Here is a 26,303-nt window from a genome sequence, read left to right as displayed (position 1 = left end):
TACCTCTGACTCTACTGAAAAATGACTTATCCTTGCGATTGTCACTTTTGGATATCTGCCAAATCAAAATTATTTCTTTTCCTTGTGGTGGGGACTCTATCCGTTCCGCTAAATGAATGTTCGTAACGCAAATTTTATGTTTACTTCTTTCTTTATTTACTTTTAGTTCAATAGATTCAATACAAGCTTGAATTTTATCGTAAACGCGTGACTCAAAATTAATCCAACACGAAACAAAAATAGGAAGGACAAAACAACCTATAAGCTACCACTGCTTGTAACCTGAATTAAATTAAATTATTAGGCAAAACTCAGCCGCTTCAGGTGCTGACCCGTGCATTCCGACTAACAGTCCCTATTTGAAATGTCACTCAACGTTCTAACAAACAATGGAAGTGATCAAAATTCCCAGCAACACATAAATCGAAATCTCAAATCAAACCAGCTCATCGTCAATATTCCCAACAAATTAACTGTTCGTGGTCTCAGCTAGATTACCTAACATCAGTCTTTCAACGGCGACTGTTACACGCGATATCTAAATGGTGTCTTTCCTCCACACCATCTCAAATAGAACTGACTATCTAACCCATATTAATCATAGGGGAACCAATTTTTTGACAGTCACATCACGACTCCATTGCTGTTAACAATGAAATATTCATTCTTCTGCGCCCTTCGTTGCTTCGTGTAGTGACCAGCTAGGTGGGATGGGATATCTGGCGCAGTCAGCTGGTGACTTCTGCTGCCGGCGCATGGAGAGTCTTTGCTGCAACATGCTCCTACTTGCAAGAGCGAACGTTTGCTCGCTTTTCTACAACATATTGACATACAATGGCGTTAGGCACATAGCATTAATAAATTTGGAACAGTCTTCAAGGTTTTAACGTCTTTTCAACCTCTAAATTAATATGTTGAATTTTATTGTTGCTTATACAGAGAAAGTGACACATGTGTCCAGATGTACGGTACTTAGAAAAAACGATTATTATGCAGATGCGGTAATCGGTTGAGAGGAGTTGTAAAGAGTAGGTATTGGTGAAACCACATATGCTGATTACGTAACATCAGAGCACAACTTCTGCCACAGAATCAGCTACGTAATTGTGGACATCGATAAGACAGTTTGAACAGACTGTTGTAAGTGGATGACCTCCTATTGTAAAGAGATATAATAAATTTTCCTTGCCAAATCACAAGCCCAGGCGTGAGCAAAGTTATTGATACAGACGTCATAGATTTTATAAAATCTCTGAGGAGCTTTTAAGTACTCCTTGGCTAAAGACCACTGCGTTACCATGTTGGAGGCTGCAATATACAGCTATCGAATGTATCGCGTGTTTGACCCAGTTCAAGAATGTTTAAGTGTTTTTGAACTATGACAGACAATATTTACAATGCGCTCGACTCTACTCTGTGCCAGTTACATCGATGTGGTGTTAACTAACGGATAGCTTCCAGGATAGCAGCAGGTTGTCTACTGGAGGTAGTAAGAATGCTCGAAAAATGCCTCAAGCCGTCCTGAGATACGAGACAGATGAGAGCTTATTAATGATGTTCTTTCTGCATATAGTTTTAATTACCTTTTATATAAACATTCTTGACACTGACTCCAACAAAGAAGACGTAAATGTTATTCATAAGTGTTAAATTAAATCATGAGAAACATACTTCTCTCAATGCCGGACGTTGTTCTCCACAATACCATCAGATGAAGACATCGCCGAATTAGGACTGGTACTCATAAACAATATTTCCCACAACAAGATCAGTGTGGTAGGTCACGGTTGCTGTCGTAAAAACGAATCATTAGGGATGCCGAAATCGCGCCCACCCACCAGTTCATATCTCATCGCTACTGGGTGTGGTTGGTCATGTCCATCACGCTAAATCGTCCAGGGTCGATGACAGCTCTATTTGACATCGAGCGAGTTTCTCTCGTCGTGGTTCACTTGCTTTAAAAATATTTAAAACATTATTGCTTATAAACAAGATTTCTCTTTTCCAAGCACTCCTGGATATTGTTCGTAAGTAAATTATTGAGTTGTAGAACCGTATTTTTTCCCCTCTCTCAGAGCGAAACGGATGGGATGATAGTCTGTTCGTCGGACATTTTACTGCTGGGAGTCTGTTACATGCTGTTGAGTCAAGACTGGGAGACATGCTTGTTATTTACGGCTTCTAACACCGGGAAGGCGTAGCCTTTCCCAGAGATTTTTACTGATATTTTAGGGATAATGGGAAAAAAAATCTATTGAGAGTAATTATGACAACGCAAAGGAGAGGTCTAACTGGTGGTTGTACGGATGTCTAAAGGATGTAATGTATCGAGCAGACGTATATTAGTGGTTGAAATCGTGGCTATCCTATATGATCGAAGGTGCTTCCATCTTTACCCAGATGTTGTTTTCTGTCAACAGTACGAATAATTGTCATCCTGTATTTAGCGTATGTATACAAAAGATGACACATGAGAGAGAAGTAGTAAATGCTAAGACAGGTAGATATGAGATCTAAAACACAACGTGCAGGGGAGGTACGGGTGATGTGTAAAGAGTCACACATACTCCTGTCCGGTCGGATAATCGTTATGAAACTATATCCAATAGTTTGTAATTATTTGTTGAGCAGATCTAGATATTAACTATTGAAGTTTTTCGTATATGTATCCTTAAAATCATTCTGGCACTTGTGTACTGGGGAGTGAATAATACTAGATCATATGGTATTGTTACCATCATTTGGTATTGGTTACAACTCCTAAAATTGTAATATATGAGTGTTACATTTTTAGCTTGATGTGTACATGGTGTGGAAGACTGTAGTTTTAATGGGTTATCTGGTAATGGTAGGATGTAGCATCTCGATTCTCTACTTAAAAAAAGACAATCAAGAACTGTAATGGTTTATAAAACCATGCGCTGTACATGTGGTAATCCGTGCTGCAGTTCCAGATGACTGTCATAAGCAAATCAATATGGAAAATTCTAGTGGACGTAAAAATGAGAATGCAAAAAACAACTACACATCTGCTCTGGAGGGTCTGGTTGGTTGCAATATAAAATAAATTATGCCTTCCTCGTACATACCGGAGCCCTTGTTAGTCGAGCAGACTGGATGTCTGCATGTTGTGGAACACCGTAGTTTTAATGGGTTAGTCGGTAATGGTAAGTTGCAATACCTTGATGCTCTACTTAAAAAAAGGCGATCAGGACCCATTAAGGTTTACAAAAAAATGTATTGTATACCTTTCGTTTTAATGTGAAAATCATTTACACAAAACATCTAGACTGATAACCGAACTAATGGTGGAATTCGGAGTTACACAGCAAGATGATTGAAATGACCACATCTAACCATGTTACTTCGTCTAGAATCAAGACTGGGAGACCAGCTTTCTTACTACCTCGCAGGTACTGTTGACAGAAACGTCGTCTTTCTAGATGCGCCACGATTTCACTACATAGTGCTAATGTCAGTATGGTGGTACCTACAATTCGTCTTCGAATCAGTAATTATGTATCACGTACATAAAATGTTACACCAAAATATGAAATTTGATCAACAATCTGAGACTCTTACTACGTTGTTTTAATGGCTGTAGGCTACAGTTATCGCAAGAGCTGCTTCCATAAAAGTCTATTTTTTACTGATCCAGTGCTTACATACGCATAATTGAGAAGAAATATTAGACATAGGACAAGCCATTCGCTTAGTAAGGAGTGTGTAACAACGACAAGCGAATCACTGCTACGAAGTCGGTCAGCGACCTTATAAAACCCATTGGTTGGTGATAGGTCTTTATCTTCTTCGTAGGAATCAGTGTCTGAGGCTGTCTTGTGATACATCGATTGTAATGTAACACTACATACGTTGCCAGAAAGCTTTTCTTTAATGAGTCCCATCACTATTGTATACATGAGCAAAGTTACTGCGTATGGGTCTCACAACGTTTTTTATCTTCTAATACAATCGACTTTATAAAATATTGTTGTGCAGACAGACTCTGCAACCGTTCCTGTCTGAAGTATTAAGCTTCGATATTACGCCCTTTGTGATTTGCCATCGATAATATTATGATGTCGGAGCTCTAACGATATGTGAGGGGCAGATTCATGGTGGAATCTTAATGGGCAAAATATGCTGATGTTATTATAACGAGTACAAGTATGGAGTGGTTTTGCTACTAAACAATGCTCGCTTTATTAAGGAGACTGTATCCAACAGCTCACAGGTTGTAACATAAACGCTCCATGCGCTGTTGGCTCATCAGCTGTGGAGAGAAAGAATAACGAAAATAAGTACAACGTTCCAGACATTGATTAAATTCCTCTGCTGCAGCGAAAGAAAACATATTATATGTACTATTATAAAAAATAAAGCAGGATGATGTGTATATAAATTAACTATGTCTCTCTGCCTCCACAATGAAACCATATCCCTGAGGTCGTCAGGGATCGCCTCCACACACTCTGTCTAGGATCTCCGACTATAAATTGGGGGATTCACGGCCCAAATTAGGGTGACAATTGTTTAAAGTGCTACGTCAGATGGGGTGCAGTGAAAACTGAATGATGGACAGCAGTGAATGATGCTATGTGGTGGTTTGTGGCAGATGATGTTCTATGTGGAATGATAGTCAATTTGGCTCTTCAAATGGCTCTGATCACTATAGGACTTAACTTCTGAGGTCATCAGTCCCTTAGAACTTAGAACTACGTAAACCTAACTAACTGTAGGATTCGAACCTGCGGCCGTAGCGGTCGCGCGGTTCCAGACAGCGGTCAATTTGGAATGATGGTCTTCGACAGTTGCACTAAGTACACTACTGGCCGTTAAAATTGCTACACCACGAAGATGACGTGCTACAGACGCGAAATTTAACCGACAGGAAGAAGATGCTGTGATATGCAAATGACTAGCTTTTCAGGGTATTCACACAAGGTTGGCGCCGGTGGCGACACCTACAACGTGCTGACGAGGAAAGTTTCCAGCCGATTTCTCATACACAAGCAGTAGTTGACCGGCGTTGCCTGGTGAAACGTTGTTGTGATGCCTCGTGTAGGGAGGAGAAATGCGTACCATCACGTTTCCGACTTTGATAAATGTCGGATTGTAGCCCATCGCGATTGCGGTGTATCGTATCACGACATTGCTGCTCGCGTTGGTCAATATCCAATGACTGTTAGCAGAATATGGAATCAGTGGGTTCAGGAGGGTAATACGAAACGCCGTGCTGGATCCCAACGGCCTCGTATCACTAGCAGTAGAGACGACAGGCATCTTATCCACATGGCTGTAAACGGATCGTGCAGTCACGTCTCGATCCCTGAGTCAGCAGATGGGGACGTTTGCACGACAACAACCATCTGCACGAACAGTTCGACGACGTTTGCAGCAGCATGGACTATCAGCTCGGAGACCATGGCTGCGGTTACCCTTGACGCTGCATCACAGACAGGAGCGCCTGCGATGGTGTACTCAACGACGAACCTGAGTGCACGAATGGCAAAACGTCATTTTTTCGGATGAATCCAAGTTCTGTTTACAACTTCATGATAGTCGCATCCGTGTTTGGCGACATCGCGGTGAACGCACATTGGAAGTATGTATTCGTCATCGCCATGCTGGCGTATCACCAGCCATGGTGGTATGGGATGCCACTGGTTACACGTCTCGGTCACCTCTTGTTCACACTGACGGCACTTTGAACAGTGGACGTTACATTTCAGATGTGTTACGACCCGTGGCTCTACCCCTCATTCTATCCCTGCGAAACCCTACATTTCAGCAGGATAATGCACCACCGCATGTTGCAGGTCCTGTACGGGCCTTTCTGGATACAGAAAATGTTCGACTGCTGCCCTGGCCAGCACATTCTCCAGATCTCTCAGCAATTGAAAACGTCTGGTCATTGGTGGCCGAGCAACTGGTCCGTCACAATACGCCAGTCACTACTCTTGAAGAACTGTGATATCGTGTTGAAGCTGCATGGGGAGCTGTACCTGTACACGCCATCCAAGCTCTGTTTGACTCAATGCCCAGGCGTATCAAGGCCGTTATTACGGTCAGAGGTGGTTGTTCTGGTTACTGATTTCTCAGGATCTATGCACCCGAATTGCGTGAAAATGTAATCACATGTCAGTTCTAGTATAATATATCTGTCCACTGAATACCCGTTTATCATCTGCATTTGTTCTTGGTGTAGCAAATTTAATGGCCAGAAGTGTATGACCACACTTGGTGATAGGTCTACGAGTGGACAGACGCTAGATCCGCGAAGCGACTCGAGCTAGGCGGTACGGCGCGGCGACGCATTAGTTACGTCCTAGCCCCTATCAGACGCCGCCCTGAATCTGCAGCACTTAGGATTTCCGCGCCTTCATCGGGCTTACTCTTAACACTTGGCTCCACTGGGCATATAGCCCATGCACAAGTGTTTCTTACGTCTTGCGGCTGTGATGTGAGCCGGAAAGGTTGTGTGGTATTTGGCAGAGTTGTCACTGCGGCTCACGCGTAAGACCAGGCAGCCATGGTCAGCGCGCACGAGAAATACGTCGGAAAAAATTACAAGATAGCAGGTTTAGGCGTATCACACGACAATCCGTTTGCAGTGAAAAGGATAAACTGGATAAATTTAAAGATATTTTCGAGTGATGTGAAATGCAACACTTCATAAAAGATGTTTATGTTGATGATCTGTGGGTATTCCTCGATCTATTTGCATTGCTTGCTTGCAAAATGTGGCAACTTGATAGCAGTCCCTGCGCTGTGCAGTACCGGTGTTTCTGCTTGGCGCTGCCAGTGGACGTCATCTGTTCAGTACCGCGAGATCGTGCAGCAGCCTCAAGCGGCAATTCGGTCGACACAGCAGCCATGTAAATACCTGACACAACGAACTGTTACAAATCGATTACTTCGAGGACAGCACTGAACCAGACGCCTTGGAGCGGGCCATTTGCAGTACGTAGGGCGTATGTTTATGATACTAGATGAAGTTTAGACGAGGTTTCTCACGATATTTGCAATAACTTTGGATTTGTAGCTGTGCATGTAGGTGTATGTTGTTGTTGTGGTCTTCAGTTCTGAGACTCGTTTGATGCAGCTCTCCATGCTATTCTATCCTGTGCAGGCTTCTTCATCTCCCAATATCTACTGCAACCTACATCCTTCTGAATCTATTTAGCGTATTCATCTCTTGGTCTCCCTCTACGATTTTTACCCTCCACGCTGCCCTCCAGTACTAAATTCGTGATCCCTTGATGCCTCAGAACATGTCCCACCAACCGATCCCTTCTTCTAGTCGAGTTGTGCCACAAACTTCTCTTCTCCTCAATCCTATTCAGTACCTCCTCATTACTTATATGATCTACCCATCTAATCTTCAGCATTCTTCTGTAGCACCACATTTCAAAAGCTTCTATTTTCTTCTTGTCCAAACTAGTTATCGTCCATGTTTTAGTTCCGTACATGGCTATGCTCCATACAAATACTTTCAAAAACGACTTCCTGACACTTAAATCTATGCTCGATGTTAACAAATTTCTCTTCTTCAGAAACGCTTTCCTTGCCATTGCCAGTCTACATTTTATATCCTCTCTACTTCGACCGTCATCACTTATTTTTTCCCCAAATAGCAAAACTCCTGTACTACTTTAAGTGTCTCATCTCATCACTCGACTTAATTCGACTACATTCCATTATCCTCGTTTTGCTTTCGTTGATGTTCATCTTATATCCTCCTTTAAAGACCCTGTCCATTCCGTTCAACTGCTCTTCCAAGTCTTTGTTGCCTCTGACATAATTACAATGTCATCGGCGAACCTCGAAGTATTTATTTCTTCTCCATGGATTTTAATACCTATTCCTAATTTTTCTTTTGTTTCCTTTACTGCTTGCTCAATATACAGATTGAATAGCATTGGGGAGAGGCGACAACCCTGTCTCACTCCCTTCCCAACCACTGCTTCCCCTTCATGTCCCTCGACTCTTATAACTGCCATATCGTTTCTGTACAAATTGTAAATAGACTTTCGCTCCCTGTATTTTACCCCTGCCACTTTCATAATTTGAAAGAGAGTATTCCAGTCAACACCCAACCGCCCCCCCTCCCTCCCCTATGAACCAAGGACTTAGAGAAAGCTTTTGACAATGTTGACTGGAATACTCTCTTTCAAATTCTGAAGGTGGCAGGGGTAAAATACAGGGAGCGAAAGGTTATTTACAATTTGTACAGAAACCAGATGGCAGTTATAAGAGTCTAGGGGCATGAAAGGGAAGCAGTGGTTGGGAAGGGAGTGAGACAGGGTTGTAGCCTGTCCCCATGTTATTCAATCTGTATATTGAGCAAGCAGTAAAGGAAACAAAAGAAAAATTCGGAGTAGGTATTAAAATCCATGGAGAAGAAAAAAAACTTTGAGGTTCGCTGATGACATTGTAATTCTGTCAGAGACAGCAAAGGCCTTGGGAGAGCAATTGAACGGAATGGACAGTGTCTTGAAAGGAGGATATACGATGAACATCAACAAAAGCAAGACGAGGATAATCTAATGTGGTCGAATTAAGTCGGGTGACGCTGACGCAATTACATTAGGAAATGAGACACTTAAAGTAGTATATGAGTTTTGCTATTTGGAGAGCAAAATAACTGATGATGGTCGAAGTAGAGAGAATATAAAATGTAGATTGGCTATGGCAAGGAAAGCATTTCTGAAGAAGAGAAATTTAACATCGAGTATAAATTTAAGTGTCACGAAGTCGTTTCTGAAAGTATGAGTATGGAGTGTAGCCATGTATGGAAGTGAAACATGGACAATAAATAGTTTGGACAAGAAGAGAATAGAAGATTTTGAAATGTAGTGCTACAGAAGAATGTTGAAGATTAGATGGGTAGATCACATAACTAATGAGGAGGTATTAAATAGAATTGGGGAGGAGTTTGTGGCACAACTTGACAAGAAGAAGGGTTGGTAGGACATGTTCTGAGGCATCAAGGGATCACAAATGTAGCATTGGAGGGCAGCGGGGAGGGTAAAAATCGTAAAGGGCGACCAAGAGATGAATACACTAAACAGATTCAGAAGGATGTAGGTTGCAGTAAGTACTGAGAGATGAAGAAGCTTGCACAGGATAGAGTAGCATGGAGAGCTGCATCAAACCAGTCTCAGGACTGAAGAACACAACGACAACAACAATTCCAGTCAACATTGTCAAAAGCTTTAGCTAAGCCCACAAATACTAGAAACGTAGGTTTGCCTTTCCTTAATCTAGCTTCTAAGATAAGTCGTAGGATCAGTAATGCCTCACGTGTTCCAGTATTTCTACAGAATCCAAACTGATCTTCCCCGAGGTCGGCTTCTACCAGTTTTTCCTTTCGCCTGTAAAGAATTCGCGTTAGTATTTTGTAGCTGTTACTTATTAAACTGATTTTTCGGTAATTTTCACATCTGTCGACACCTGCTTTCTTTGGGATTGGAATTATTATATTCTTCTTGAAGTCTGAGGGTATTTCGCTTGTCTCATACATCTTGCTCACCAGATGGTAGATTTTCGTCAGGACTGGCTCTCCCAAGGCCGTCAGTAGTTCCAATGGAATGTTGTCTACTGCCGGGGCCTTGTTTCGACTCAGGTCTTTCAGTGCTCTGTCAAACTTTTCACGCAGTATCGTATGTCCCATTTCATCTTCATCTACATCCCCTTCCATTTCCATAATATTGTCCTCAAGTACATCGTCCTTGTATAGACCCTCTATATACTCCTTCCACCTTTCTGCCTTCCCTTCCTTGCTTAGAACTGGGTTTCCATCTGAGCTCTTGATATTCGTACAAGTAGTTCTCTTTTCCCCAAAGGTCTCTTTAATTTTCCTGTAGGCAGTATCTATCTTACCCCTAGTGAGATAAGCCTCTACATCCTTACGTTTGTCCTCTAGCCATCCCTGCTTAGCCATATTGCACTTTCTGTCGATCTTATTTTTGAGACGTTTGTATTCCTTTTTTGCCTGCTTCATTTACTACGTTTTTATATTTTGTCCTTTCATCAATTAAATTCAATATTTCTTCTGTTACCCAAGGATTTCTACTAGCCCTCGTCTTTTTACCTACTTGATCCTCTGCTGACTTCACTACTTCATCTCTCCAAGCTACCCATTCTTCTTCTACTGTACTTCTTCCCCCCATTCCTTTCAGTTGTTCCCGTATGCTCTCCCTGAAACTCTGTACAACCTCTGGTTTAGTCAGTTTATCCAGGTCCCATCTCCTTAAATTCCCACAGGTGTATATGATTTCTTTTTATGATTTCTACATAATTAGGGCATCCCCCAACAGGATAACACTTGCATTTTCCACACCACCAGCTCAGCTTTTCCCAGAAATCGAGACCCCTTAGGCGGCGGTATTGTGAAAGAATGGTACTTCTACACACACACACACACACACACACACACACACACACACACACACACACACACACACACACACGCGCACACATGGGTGCATTCGGAAAAAAGTGGGTGTGGGGCGCGGCGAAAAGTGGAAGGTGTGGGATGATATTGTGAAGCCTTTTCCTCACAGGATAACACCTGCACTTCCCCAGAAATGATGAAATAAATAAAATTCCAACCTATGTCGTTTCATACCAGTTACCAGATGGTGGAGAGCTGGGAAGGGGATGGTGTTTTCGAAAATTGGAAATTTGTGATAAGTTCCTATGGGGCCAAATTGCTGAGGTAATCGGTCCTTAGGCTTGCACACTACTTAATCTAACTTAAACCAACTTAAACTGAGGACAACACAAACACCCATGTCCAAGGTAGTACTCGCACCTCTGACGGGAGGAACCGCGTGACCCGTGGCAAGCCACCCTAGACCACGTGGCTACACCGCGCGGTGGTGATGTTTTGGTGTGGGGAAGAGGAGGGGTGGTATTGCGAAGTAGGCCAGTCAGTCTAGAGATGTGGAAGAGGACAGATTGCTGCAACCCTCTCTTTTGTCTGGGGGGAGAACCATTATTGGTTCAGCATGTTACTACTATCGGTGTGCTGTCCATCACACACTGTAGCACCTAAGAATAATATTGCCTTCCAGCTAAGTCAGCGACAATCGTCTTTTGAACCGCCATGGCCCCGGCGATAATCGCAGGCCGCGGGCAGCCTTGCAGTGACTTGGTAGTGGTCCCGGCTCATTCTATAGCATCACGCATCTGCACAGAACTGTTAGCGGAGAGCGCAAGTGTACAGACTCCATTTTTGGTGCGTCTTAGCTGTGTTGACTTACTGTTTTCAAGGTCTTTGTAGGTGGAGTTTAGGCGAAGTTTTTAGTATCGTTTTTCACAATTTGTTTGGATCTTTATAGACGATGTTTGCAGTACCTTTTTTGCAGTATGTTTGGATCTTTATAGGCGAGGATTGTTTTACCGTTTCTTGAATATGTTATTGGATGTGTAGCTGTGCTTTTGATTTTTTTAGATTGATGAACTGTAGCAGTGTAATTACGTAATTAGGGAGTGTAGTTGCTGGTCATAGTGATACTTGCACCTTCCTTAGGTTTTCATGGTAATTGTTGGCGGTGTTGGGGAATTGGAATTTGTGGTAAGATCTTATGGGACCAAACTGCTGAGGTCATAGGTCCCTAAGCTTACACACTATGTAATCTAACTTAAACTAACTTACGCTAAGGACGACACTCACACCCATGCCCGAAGGAGGACTCAAACCTCCGACGGGGGGAGCAGCGCGGACCGTGGCAAGACGCCCTAGACGGCGCGGCTACCCCACGCGGCCGGCGGTGTTGGAAAACTCTTGCTACATAACAACCCAAATAAAGAAAGAACCCCCCCCCCCCCTACATCCTTTCTCACCAACAGCTTAGCTCGGACTGAGTTTTTTCTGCCAATTACCATGGAGGATGGGAGGGGTGGAGAGGAGGGAGGGGTGGGAATGGAAATGGGAGAGGTATGAGAGCAAATGGAGGGAGAGGAGAGGGGAAAACGCCTGAGATCATTCAGTGACGTCTTCTGTGCGATGTTGCCATATCTTGAAAACAATTAGCGACAATATAGATTGTCCTAGCTTTGGCTCTCGCCTCTATTTGATGCTTCAAGCTGTTAGACCATCTCCTTGCAGGCTATGTACAGCTTACACCCTGACGGCATTGACTTCTTCAAGTATCATGATGACATCTGCAGCTGACGAACAATAAATCAATATTTTAACAATGATGTTTTCTTGTCAACACCTCGGACGCCTGCCAGGCCTCTACTCAATGCTCTCCTGTATTCCCACCTCACTGTCCCATCATATCCCGCCGCAGAAGATGTCGCACACCTGCCCCCTCCCCCCACGCCCCTCCCATCCCGCCGAATTTTCATTGGATAACGTGGATTCAGTAGTGTGTGGTGTGTGGAAAACTGTTAAGGGCAAGCAGCGGTGCATCATCGTTGAAAGTTTTGTCTTCTATGACTGCATTGCTGGATGAACTTGGTGGCAGTCAAGATAGTTCAGATTGCAAAGCAACCACCCTAGTTAAATATTTGCCTTTTTATGGTTCTTCCAGAGAAATTTGTTAACATCGAGTATAGATTTAAGTATCAGGAAGTCATTTCCATGTGTGGAAGTGAAACATGGACAATAAATAGTTTGGACAAGAAGAAAACAGAAGCTTTTGAAATGTGGTGCTACAGAAGAATGCTGAAGATTAGATGGGTAGATCACATAACTAATGAGGAGGTATTAAATAGAATTGGGGAGGAGTTTGTGGCACAACTTGACAAGAAGAAGGGACCGGTTGGTAGGACATGTTCTGAGGCGTCAATGGATCAGAAATTTAGCATTGGAGGGAAGCGTGGAGGGTAAAAATCGTAGAGGAGACCAAGAGACGAATACACTAAACAGGTACAGAAGGATGTAGGTTGAAGATGGGAGATGGGAGATGAAGAAGCTTGCACAGGATAGAGTAGCATGGAGAGCTGCATCAAACTGAAGACCACAACAACAACAACATGGTTCTGCCAAGGAAGTGGTCCAATCCGACATGTCGAAACATAACCTGAAATTTTTCACACAGGAAGAATACACCAAAAGAAATACACTGGCAAAATTTTAGCTGCTAAGTCGCACTGCAAGTATTTAAAAAAATGTTAAAGTTACTCATACTTGCAGCAGGGAGAGCTCTCTTATAAAAGAGGTTTGTACTGGTCTTCCTGCTTAGTGAACAATTTGACGATGTAGCCGTGACAAAAGCGTGAAGTCCAAAATGTACACACATGAATTTTCAGCGTTTAAACGTACCAAACGTACCTCGAATCATTAATTTTTTTTAATAACTTGCATTTCATATCGACAGCTAAACTATTGCAGATATAGTTGTAACTGAGGTGACTAGTACAAGAAACAAAATCAAGGCAATGTATGATGTTCTATTACAGACGACTTCCATTAATAGGGACTTTAATTTGTTTACACGAAATCTTGTATAGCAATTCCTGTAGCACAGTTCTTGTATAACCTTTGAACAATGTATAGTTTGCTAACGACGGACCAGTTCCTCCTTTATTCCCTGTAGTCCTAATAAAAATGCCAAGTGTCTATTGGACGACGAAAACAAACATTTTCCTTACATCAGGCACACATGATAAAGGGAGAAAGTAGTGCATTCCGGAACTTCATAGTAATTGCTAGTTTAATTTAGACACAATTGTGATAGAGGAAAACTATGGTCTTGTACAAGGCATTCTTGATCAAATTCATAAAATGTAGTGATGCAAACCGACAAGGCACAAATATCTGAAGTTTAACAATACTGTTCCGTTTTTAAACCTAAAATGACGAAAAGCTATCGGAAATTGTATTGTTGCGTAATTTTATAAAAAATGCTTTGCACTGTAGAATAATTCTCTATTGAAAGGCATAATCTTACTATTGGTTCCGGTTGGTATCCGAATTATATTAACGGTCTTTTCGTCGTCCTCCTGAGGACGGGGATATTGTTATGTTCCAGGCTAAGAGTCCCACAACAGCATTATTATTTTCTGCTTCTGGTAAGCAGACATTTCAGCTGTAATATCAAAACTATTTTCTCCCACTTTTTCAGATTTTCCTCTGTCGATTAAGAGTTTTTCTTCTAATTTGCCTTGAGGTCCTGAGAAATATATAAATCTGCGGAAACAGTAATCCACTGACCTTATCACTGGCATTGTTGGATACAAATGTGTCATAGCTTTCATGAACTGCAAGCGCTTCGTCTTTTTTCGCTCGAAATAATAAAGTATGTTTATCGCCCAGTCCAAGCACGAAGCCTGACGGTTTTTATACATAGCATTTTTAGGAGCAGCAAGAAGCTTCGTCTTACATCTGCTTCGAATTTCTCTGTTGTACGAATATTAACCATTAATGACATCTCCTCTACATGTTTACTTGAATTAAAGTAGTTCACTTAAATCTTTCATCCATTTACACAATTAAATTTCGGATTTTACGAAACGAAACCAGCTTAGTAGATTGCTTAACTATAAGTGTTTTCTCCCTCCTTCATTTGGCTAAAACATTTACAGCCTTCTTCTTTGTCGTTTCAAGCTTTAACAGTAATATTTTATTTGGACGAGCGAGGTACTATAGATTTGTTCTGGACCTTAATTAGCACAACAATCATTGTTCAAACCACAGTTCACAGAATCGTCAGAGCTATTTCCTGTTTCTTCTAATGTTTCCACACATTCTAACGAAATGCTGGCATCGTTAGAATGAATGTTTAAGAAATTAATTAATAAATAACACATATCTAGGTCTTCAAAAGAAGTAGGTGGCTTAGATTGTGTATCATGTTCTTCATATTTCATATTTGGATGGCTGGAAACATTAATCGAATTACACATCACTGTGAAACTCTAGAACCTGCACAAAGACAGACGCTATTAGCAAACATGTACAGAGAAAACAAAACAAAAATAATTCCGTTTTATCTCCATTGTTTACTCTTACCGACGTCGCACAGGCAACTGATAATTATTATGGATATTATAAGGGTTGCAAATACGAGCGGATAGTAACTGCGGCAATTGGGTCAGAGGAACTATCTACGGACAATAACATTCTATCTATCTATCTATCACTTGCGCCTTGTCCCGCAGTGTCGGCGATGGTTAACCGGATTTGGCATGTTAATGTTAAGGGGTGGCCGGATGCCCTTCCTGCCGCCACCCCATACCCTGCGGGACGGAATTAGTGTACCCCAGCTGTCTGCGTCTAGTGTAAATCGTGAAATAGCGTGAATGTGTTTCAAACGTCTGCGAGTCGTGTAACTGACGTGGGACGTGGGGACCAGCCCAGTATTCACCAAGTAGGCTGTGGAAAACCGCCTAAAAACCACATCCAGGTTGGCCAGCACACCGACCGTCGTCGTTAATCCGCCGGGAGGATTCGATCCGGGGGCGGCGAGTAGGTTTGTATCTGAGAATATTGCTCCATATTGCGCTGTTAATAACTATTGTTCACTTTTGAGTCTTCACTTTTGAGAGCCTTTGGTATGATTTTGGTATGGCGTAATTTTTACAGTTTTAATTTTTTTCTGTTTAATTTTGCTCTACAAATACTTCAAATAAGATCTCTGATGGTGATACCATAGCACGAAGATACAACGTTACAATGTTCCCACAGAACAATTTTGCATGATCTTGCTCTTTATTTTGCAGGAAAAAATAGTAAATTATACTGAAATAGATGTATCCGTGACGTACGATTTCTGGAGAGCGACGTATGACTTCAATTCACTGTCGGATTCCGTTCCACACGATATGCTGCGCCTTTTACCTCATATGGGGCAAAGGATATGTGAAATCCAACTGGACTCCCCAGAGATGAAAGATTTTATCCGGTAAGTGTGACTCTGCTCAACTATCATTATCTGTCAAACATGACATCAGTAACTCATACTGCTAGACAGGTTATGCAAAGTCTTTATTTTCGATTTCAGGTCGGCGCCTACTTTTGACGTCGTTATTGTCGAGCGACTAATGTACCAGTGCTACTACGGCCTCGTACACAAGGTGGGATCACCACCTCTCATAGGCTTTGTCACCCTTACTGCGCCCGGTCCGCTGCACGTAATGCAAGGAAATCCCAACAACCCCGCCTATTGTCCTGATATGTCACTCCCTTACAACGACCACATGTCGTTCTGGGAAAGAATGTACAACGCATACATAATGGGCCTCTTTCTACACTCATGGAACTATGTAATTATGGCAGATCAAGAGCGGATAATGAGGAAACATTTTGGCCCTGACGCTCCATCTGTGTACGAAACGGAACGAAACTGCAGCCTCCTTCTTATAAATAATCACTACAGCATGAATTACCCACGGCCGATGCTTCCCAACATGATAGAGTTGACAGGACTACATCTAGAGAAACAGCGACGGCCTCTGCCCAAGGTTAGTGCTTAATATTGCAACCTATAGGCTAGAAAATTTTATATTCTGCAACTCGCGCTTAACAACTAAAGCCCGTTAAAGATGAATTGTTTGTGCGCGCCTACCGCGTGGAGCTACAGCGTAGCGTCAGTTTTGCTGTCGCTTCTACGATGAGGTGACAGAAGTCATGGGATAGCAATATAAACATATCACGTACACAAGGTATAAAACGGCAGTGCATTGTTGCAGTTGTCATTTGTACTCAGTTGATTCACGCGAAAACGTTTCCGACGTGATTAGGGCCGCACAGCGGGAAACAACAGACTTTGAACGCAGAATTGTTGTTAGAGTTAAGACGCATGGAACATTCCATTTCGACAGTCGTTAGGGCATTCAATATTCCGCGATCCATAGTGTCAAATTTCAGGCATTACCTCTCACCACGGAGAACGCAGTGGCCGAAGGCCTGCACTTAAGCGAGCGAGAGCAGCAGCATTTGTGTAGTGTTGTGCTAATAGACAAGCAGCATTGCGCGAAATAACAGCAAAGTATATACTAAGATGGTATCTGTTCTTTCAGACATGTCCGAAAGAACAGGTACCATCGGTGACCATGCAGCTCGTTAGAATGAAATTACAATGAAATGAACACCCTTATCTGCTTACAGGCGTTGACATACGTCAACGGGGACAGATGAAAATGTGTGCCCCGACCGGGACTCGAACCCGGACATGTCCGAAAGAACAGATACCATCTTAGTATATATATAGTTAAGGCTCACCGGCCACTTGACCATCTTCTTCTTCTGTGTGAATGCACAGTGCCCGAACTCTTACGGGAATCGGCAATGCGCCGCGTGTAATGAGTATAATGGGCGGGGGCACTACGAATGTAGTGCGGGACAATGCGTTGAGAATGTGGGTTTCGCGGGAAGAGTGCCAGAGATAAATCCCTGCAGTCGCACTAGCCTCTGTGTCCTCGGTGGCTCAGATGGATAGAGCGTCTGCCATGTAAGCAGGAAATCCCGTGTTCGAGTCCCGGTCGGGGCACACATTTTCACCTGTCCCCGATGACGTATGTCAACGCCTGTAAGCAGCTAAGGGTGTTCATTTCATTGTAATTTCATAACAGCAAAGGTCAATGTGGAACATACAACGAACGTGTCCTCTCCCGAGCTCGTGACCGTATCGGTTGGACACTAGACCGCTGGAAAACCGTGGCCGGGTCAGATGAGGCCCGATTGCAGTTGTTAAGAGCTGATGGTAGGGTTCGACTGTGGAGCAAACTTCACGAAGCCATGGACCCAAGTTGTCAACAACGCACTGTGGAAGCTAGTATCGGCTTTATAATGGTGTGGCCTGTGTTTACGTGAAACAGATTGTGTGGTTCAACTGAACCGATCATTAACTTGAAATAGTTATGTTCGGATACTAGGAGACCATTTGCAGCCGTTAATGACTTCATGTTCCCAAACAATGACGGAATTTTTATGGACGACAATGCGTAATGTCACCGATCCACCATTGTTCGAGATAGGTTTGAAGAACATCCTGGACAGTTCGAGCGAATGGTTTGGCCACCCAGATCGCCCCACATGAATCTCGTCGAACATTTATGGGATATAATCGAGAGGTTGCACAAAGGCCTGCACCGGCAACACTTTAGGAATATTGGACGGTCATAGAGGCAGCAGGAATCAGTATTTCTGCATGGGCCTTAAGAGCGACTTGTTAAATCCGTGCAACGTCGAGTTGCTGCATTACGTTGGGTAAACGGAGATCCGACTCGATATTGGGAGGTATCCCATGACTTTTGTCACCTCGGTGTAAAGGACGCAAGCAACATCACCGCCGCGCGATCCGAGGCGTCTTGTCACGGGTTGCGCGCCTCCCCCCGTCGGAGGTTCGAGTCCTCCCTCGGGAATCGGTGTGTGTGTAGTCCATAGCGTAAGTTAGATTACCAGCTGCGACATAGTCGCGTATATGAACAGTGATCCAATACTGTCAAATGTTTTTTATTCCAGTCTTTGATCGCAATATCAATTCTTTTGACGATGACCGGTTTCAGTCAGTAATGACCATCCTCAGATCCTTTTTACACCATGACCTAAAATGATAAGGACGTAATGGCATCGTCAAAACATATAAATATACTCAGCACAGCATCGTCACATAGATCTAAAATAAGGTGTAGAAAAGGCCACATCGTCCACACAGTCATTTTTGCAACTGGCCACATGCTATATGTATTCCCTTTCGAAAAACTTTATTATAACAAAAAAGCCTATACAGGGTGATTCAAAAAGAATACCACAACTTTAGGAATTTAAAACTCTTCAACGACAAAAGGCAGAGCTAAGCACTATCTGTCGGCGAATTAAGGGAGCTATAAAGTTTCATTTAGTTGTACATTTGTTCGCTTGAGGCGCTGTTGACTAGGCGTCAGCGTCAGTTGATGCTAAGATGGCGACTGGATGGTAACTGGACTACAGTATCTGGAGATGTTAGAGAATTGGCTGTTCCCTCAGCTCGAACAAGAAGCACAACGATTCATATTTCAGCAGGATGAAGCGCCACCACATTGGCACTTATCTGTCCGTAACTACCTGAACGTCAACTACCCGAGGCGATGGATCGGCCGCCAGGCAGCCCGTGACAGAGCACTTCATCACTGGCCTCCAAGAAGCCCTGATCTTACCCCCTGCGATTTTTTCTTATGGGGGTATGTTAAGGATATGGTGTTTCGGCCACCTCTCCCAGCCACCATTGATGATTTGAAACGAGAAATAACAGCAGCTATCCAAACTATTACGCCTGATATGCTACAGAGAGTGTGGAACGAGTTGGAGTATCGGGTTGATATTGCTCGAGTGTCTGGAGGGGGCCATATTGAACATCTCTGAACTTGTTTTTGAGTGATAAAAACCTTTATAAATACTCTTTGTAATGATGTATAACAGAAGGTTATATTATGTTTCTTTCATTAAATACACATTTTTAAAGTTGTGGTATTCTTTTTGAATCACCCTGTATTATTCATAGTCGTAAAAATAAGGAAATATGAGAGTTGGTAAATGAAATATGGCTGAAGTAGACCCATTTCGATCTTATTGCCATCTTTGGGACTTTGAGAAAGGTTGAATTACTGGGATGAGGGACCAAGAGATCGGACAGATACCAGCTGGTCGCAATTAAAGTGCTGCTACTGACGGAGGTCGAGTGTTTGCGGAGGTCCAGTGTGTCCTACAATTATCAGATGGTAGCGCGACTTGGTAGACATACCAATGCATAAATGCAGAACCGATTTACACTGGAAAGAAATTAGTTCCAGTTTTGGCCACAGGAGCAAATCTGGTGGATAATAACAAAACATTATGCCTTTCTCACCTGTTTGACCTTTCCTGCCCGTTCCTAATCCATTACATATGGAAACCCCGTCTTTCTTGTATTCACAGCGCCAGATTTACATATTGTGACCAAAACTGGAACTATGCTTTTTCCAGCGTAAATCGGTTCCACATCAACACATTAGAATATTTACCAAGTTTCTCTGCCGTACGATAACTAAAGCCCACACTGAGTAGCTGCACTTTAATCATAACCAGCCAGTAGCCGAATGTGGTGCAATGACTGCAGAAAGATTGGTGACGAGATGGCCTCTGCCAACAGTGTGGCCATAAGAGACGGCAGAGGTACCTTCCAGAAGTACTACACCGTGAGAATATCGTAGGAGTGTTTGTCTGCCTCTGACAAATAGATGGATGAGAACAATGAAAACTGGGAAGAGGTTACAAACAGAGTGTCTCCACGAACAGTAAGGATTAGATTGCGGGAAGTTGGGATGAGATACTAACTTACCATGCGACGTTTATGACTTGCTTCATACGAGGGTCAGCCAAAACGTAGTGCCTCATTTTGCGTTATTATTTGCCTAGAATCTCAAATGAAACTACATCGGCTGAAAACCGCGATATTGGAGATTAATTTATGACTTTTCAATATTCCCACAGTTCTGGTCCATTTCTTAACAACGGCAGTATTCCTGTGTTGGTAAAATTCACAGTCCTGCTTCCGAAGCTACTGACTCGTGGACTTTTTCACGGCCTCCTCGTCTTCAAAGTAAATCCCACGAAGAATTTATTTTAGCGGCCCGAAAGGAAATATGTGTGATGGGGCCAGGTCAGGGCTCTATGAGGGATGAAACAATACTTCTATCTAATTTTTACAATCTCTCCAGTGGTGTGTCGACTCGTGTGTGATCTTTCATTGTTAAACAGAAGAACATCCGCCATAGCTTTTGTTTTGCGGGCACGCTGTACTTTAAGCTGTTTGAGGGTTCTGACGTATTGGGGAGAATTTATCATGCATCTCCGCACCAAAAAATCAACCATAATAATGCCCTCTATATCCCAGACTACTATAGCCATAACTTTAACTTTCCTTGCTGATCACACTGTTTTGAACTTTTTGTTCTTCGGTGAGTTTCTGTGACGGCATTCCACTGTCTGCCTCTTTGATTCTGGTTCAAGAAAATAAATCCATCTTTCGTTTCTGCTCACTTTTTTCCACAAATTCCTCTCTCTTGAAGAGTTGGGAGGCAATTGTTTTTCTTGTCTATTTATCCTGGTTGGTTAACATTCTTGGAATCCAAATTGCTGAAACCTTTGAGTATCGCTGTTGTTGAATAATCGTCATCACTCTGCCTTTACTGAGGGAGGTAATGCGACACAAATCATCTCCAGTCACCCGGTGGTCGCCACGAATGATTTCATCGACTCGCAGAATGTTGTTCGTTGTTAATGCAGTCACCAGCCTGCCGCTCTGCGTTTCGTCAGCCAACAATTATTGTCACTAAGCTTCATTACACCGATGAACCTATCGTCTAACAGTGCTGATATCCACTATTGTCAATGGGTCTTCAAAAATTCTATCACAAAACGCTTTCTAATAAGAACATCGATGTCCGTAATTTTGTAAACGTCTGCAGTACTGGCATCTGTTGACGCAGAAAGTTACTATGCAGTACTTTGGATAAGAAGCTTTGCAGAATAGCGCCAAATTCAAATTTCTGACTTAACAAACCCTGTTTAAGGAGAAACAAAGACGGTAACACTTTTTAAATGACCCACATACCACAAACAACGGAGAGCTGCATGATTAGAGCGATCATCAACTGGAGAAAGTGAGTGGCACTCTGTGGTGTTCAGCGAAGAGTCTCGCTTCTGGTTGTGGCGGTCAGACCAACGCCAGCGTGCCTGTAGAAGACCTGGTGAAAGGTCATAGGGAGCAAATATTCCTGAGCCGCATGCCTTTTCAACTATTGGGCTAATGTAATGGGGAGCTCTTGGACATGATAACAGGACCGATTTGGTAATAGCTGAAGGGAAATCGAACGGTCGTCAATATATGTCAAGAATAGTAAACTTTCTTATCATATTCTTCGTAACCAGTGAACCAAAAAGCATTGTAGAGCAGGGTAATGCAATGTCTACATTGCAGTTCACATCAAAGATTTCCTCAGGGATGCACAGTTCCTTGACGGGCCCGTTCTACCCCTTATTTATCAGCCGCAGAATGTCTAGGATGTTACTGGAAGACGTGTACTTTCATGCCAACCTACGAATTGCAACATTCATGAACAGGCAGAGCATAACATGTCTCGGTCGTGGCTGAAACATTGACATTCTGGAGCTTCTGGTTACATGCAACAAGGAATACAAGAGTGTATTCGTACCCATGTAGCGTCACACATCATACTGATGTTGATGACAAGCGTCCGTTCTAAATGCAATGGGAGTCTAGTTATTTAATACTGGTTGTGTGATCCTAGTGTAACTCTTTCCATTTCTATCAGTACGTATAAAATCTTTTAACGTAATTAAAAGGAGCGATCAAAAAGTTTCCGTTCGAAGGCCGTACAGTCCAGAATCGGTATACCAATTAGGAAAAACTGCTATGAGCATTGAAGCAATCATTATACTGACGCACCAGACTGAAGCTACCTGTTTGGTAAACAGCGTGTCCTGTTGCGTGAAGTCCGTCACTGCTTGCCGAAAATCTTCGTCCGACAAGAATCGTCGATCATTCAATACTTTTTTCAAGTGATCGAAGGCGCGATAATCGCATGGGTAGAGATCGGGATTTTGGGCAGCTGCTCGAGTGTTTTCCACTTGAATTGGCGTTGGCGTATCTTCTGCGTTACGCCATTTGCGATATAGTTATCACGAAGCAGCAGCAACTCTTGTCGCAGGGAACTTGGCGCACCATTCCACAACAGTGGTTTTCGACACGCATGGTGCCCGATATACATTATTAATTCTCCGATAGATGTACATTACGGCTTGTCCTTGGACAGACAAGAAAGAGTAACAGCACTTTTGTCCTGGTTGGACGCATTTGGTAATAACGTCACCGTAGTTCACGTTTCTGCACTTACCGTATGCACGTCGGAAAGACTTGAATGCCACACTAATTCCTTGCCTGCATGTCGTTGCTTGTACACCCGCTTCCGAGTCGCGGTAGGTTGCGTATGCGCTGCAGCAACGCCCTCAAACGGAAACTTTTTTATCACCTCGCAAATAATTTATTTACATCAGTACTTCCTACACTGGATTACAATACTTGCCATGAAACTGTAATATAGACAAGCCTTTGGTTTCAAAAGTATTTGTCTAAAAATTTGAGAATTATATCTATCATGCAAATAATAAATTACAGCAAAAAGTAATCCATGATGTAAATACCTCCAAGAGTCCCTACCGTATATCAAGAATATACAAACTCAAATGTGATACATGCCCAAAATTCTACATTGGACAGACAGGCAGAAGTTTTGAAATTAGATACAAAGAACATATTGATGCTCTAAGACTTGGTAACTTGAACAAATCAGCATTTGCAGCCCACATTGCTGAAGAAAACCATTCAGTGGGAAACATTGAAGACAACTTAAAAATTTTGCATCTAGCAGAAAAAGGAGCCACTTTGAATATATTAGAAGAATTAGGAATACACACGCACAAAAACAGCACCCCAGACTATGTCCTTAACGAACAAAGAGAGTTAGCTAACATCTCTTTCCTGAAAAATTTCCAAAAATTACTTTCTAGCCTCCAAAGCAAATAATATTAGTACACCTGTCTGCAGATCAAGTAGCAAATTTATATGTTACTGTAAGTCTCATGATGCTAAATGTAATTAAATAATATACTATTTTACCTATACAGTTCTAAATATATATACAAAACTTTATAATTAATTTAGCAATGTCTCTGTACTAGTGTAAAAGGCATTACAGTTGTGTAAATGAATATATGATCCTTTGCAAACATACGACATCGTCGTCAAATGTTACGATATATCATAACATCTGCGATACTCATATGTTTGTAAGCTCTTTGTTTGTATCAAAACACGTCGTGCGCTGTAGAAATCATCTCAGTGACAAATCTAAAGTGTTCAGTGAGAACTATTCACGTGTGCAACAACAAGAATGCAGTGGGAATGCATTTACATCTGTTGGGCGAATGTTATGAAAACAAACACTCGAAACCGACGTTTCACGTAAGTCACATGCAACGAAAATCTGTAACGCAACCATCTGTGTGTGGCGTGTTTATAATTATGTATTATTTATGTTTTAGGACAATTAATCTGTAAAAAAAACACAGCACATGTCATAAAGAAAGCGTGTAAACCGTCTGAGGATGAATCACAACGATTCGAAACCGGTAACGGTATCCTTTAAATAAAGGAACTGAAAGTAAATTTGTGGCTGGTTGCTGTCCTAACACCATCAAACAACAGCCACGGTCTCCATCATGTCATCATATGACAAAATTGCATATCATGCAACTGATTTTAGAACTATAATAGCAACGAACTCGAACTGGTTCGAGGACATCACGGTTTACAGATGTATAATGGAGGTATGCACTCACCATTTTCAGTATGTGGCTTAGAACTATGAATGTGAAGACAGGTGTGCAGGCCATGACTGCCGGCCGGCGTGGCCGAGCGGTTCTAGGCGCTACAGTCTGGAACAGCGCGATCGCTACGGTCGCAGGTTCGAAATCTGCCTCGGGCATGGATGTGTGTGATGTCCTTACGTTAGTTAGGTTTAAGTAGTTCTAAGTTCTAGGGGACTGATGACCTCAGAAGTTACGTCCCGTAGTGCTCAGAGCCATTTGAATTTGAGGCCATGACTGTGTGAGCGCATAAATGGTGCAGACGGCTGAATCTCGCCAACTTTCACGCATATGTTGAGGTATGTGAACGGTTCTGTTACTTTTTCTTGCCGTCCTGCATCATACTTGCGGGGTGGTGATTCTTTTCCTTTCTGTCCTGCCTTACACCTCCTCCTTCGGTTTGCCGGTTCTATCTGTGAACTTACAAACTGTGTCACATTTATGATTGACAGCAAGTGTGGTCAGGCTTTGAATGGGCGTCTTTTTCTATCTGGGACATGTCCTGCAGTCGACCAGGTAGCAAAACTCATCCAGACAAAAAACTGGAAGACTTCCTCATTTAAAGGTAGCTTGTAATTTTCCAGGGCTTCCTTTCGTTTTAAAGAGTTCCAATTTTCATGCTACTTTGTTCTCCGAAATTCAGCTGATAAAATTGAAATAACTTTTATTGCTAGTGTTCAGATACTATACGTGCCACTTACATCTCAGATTTAATGTGGCGTCCTTTTGTAGCACATTTCTGTTTTTATTGACTCATCACTTCTCCGACTGGTTTACATGCGGCCCGCCTCTGATTTCTCACCTGTGCGAACCTTGTCATCTTGGAGTAGCTCCCTTTAGTATCATGGAAGTTATTCCACTCTGTCTTAACAGATGTCATTTTAACCTGTCCCTTTTTCTTGACTGTGTTTTCCATGTGTTTCTTCCTTCGCCAGTTCTGCAGAGAACCTCCTCATTCACTAACAGGTCACCAAATTTTCAACATTCTTCTGTAGCAACTCATTTGAAACGCTTCGATTCTTCTTTGTTCTGGTTTTCCCACAGTCAACGATTCACCACCATGCAGCGCTGTGCTCCAAACGTACATTCTCAGAAGTATTTTCCTCAATTTGAGGCTTATGTTTGATACCATTGAACTTATTTTGCCAGGAAGCCTTCTTTTCATGTGTTAGTCTCCTTTTGATGTCCTTGCCCCGTCCGTCATTGGTTATTTTGTTGCCTAGGTAGCAGAATTCCTTAACTTCATTTACTATGTGACCCGCAGTCTTGACATTAAATTTCTCCCTATTCTCATTTCTTTCACTTCTCGCTACTTTCATCTTACTTCTGTTTAGTATCAATTCATATTATGTACTCATTAGTGTGCTCATTCCATTCGATAGTTTCTGTAATTCATGCTTACTGTCACTGAGGATAGCTATGTCATCAGCCAGTCTTATCAGTGATATCCTTTAACCCTGAATGTTAATCTCACTCTTGAACCTTTACTTTCGGCGCAGCTTCTTCTATGTACAGATCGAGATGTAGGGGCAAAAACAGCATCCTTATCTTACAATCTTTTTAATCCAAGAATTTCGTTCTTGGCATGATGACATTATCCGCAAAGTAGCTGTTCATTTACTAATGTTGTCTAATTTCTATCCAGTATGGAGAGAATTTTAATGTTGTGCGTAAATGTTCAATCGCCAATGTGAAGGCAATCGTTTACGACGGTGTGTGTGTGTGTGTGTGTGTGTGTGAAAGAGAGTCAGAGAGAGAGAGAGAGAGAGAGAGGTGCAACTTAGTGCAAAATCTAGACTGTAGTCATATAAAGAGATTTGCGTGATGGTAATACACTGCTTGACAATTGCTAAGGAACAACTGACATTTTGCTAAGGAGCGACTGTCAATTGCTACGGAACGACTCCCAATTCCTACGGAACAATCAACAATTACT

At 42.4% G+C, this 26,303-nt stretch overlaps 1 protein-coding gene across 1 annotated transcript in view; it reads left to right on the top strand.

Moving 5' to 3' along the window:
- Window positions 1-26,303, top strand: part of LOC126171287 (UDP-glycosyltransferase UGT5-like) — an 84,908-nt gene that overhangs the window by 36,941 nt on the left and 21,664 nt on the right. Inside the window, exons 3-4 of the mRNA XM_049920789.1 lie at window positions 15,682-15,863; window positions 15,963-16,422. Of these exons, the coding sequence (XP_049776746.1) occupies window positions 15,682-15,863; window positions 15,963-16,422 (642 nt within the window). The remainder of the gene's footprint in view (window positions 1-15,681; window positions 15,864-15,962; window positions 16,423-26,303) is intronic.

This window comes from Schistocerca cancellata, chromosome 1, assembly GCF_023864275.1.
Source record: "Schistocerca cancellata isolate TAMUIC-IGC-003103 chromosome 1, iqSchCanc2.1, whole genome shotgun sequence".
In the NCBI taxonomy this organism is placed as follows: Eukaryota; Metazoa; Arthropoda; class Insecta; order Orthoptera; family Acrididae; genus Schistocerca; species Schistocerca cancellata.
Note: the sequence above shows the minus strand (reverse complement) of the source record. Positions and strands in the feature narration are given on the sequence as shown.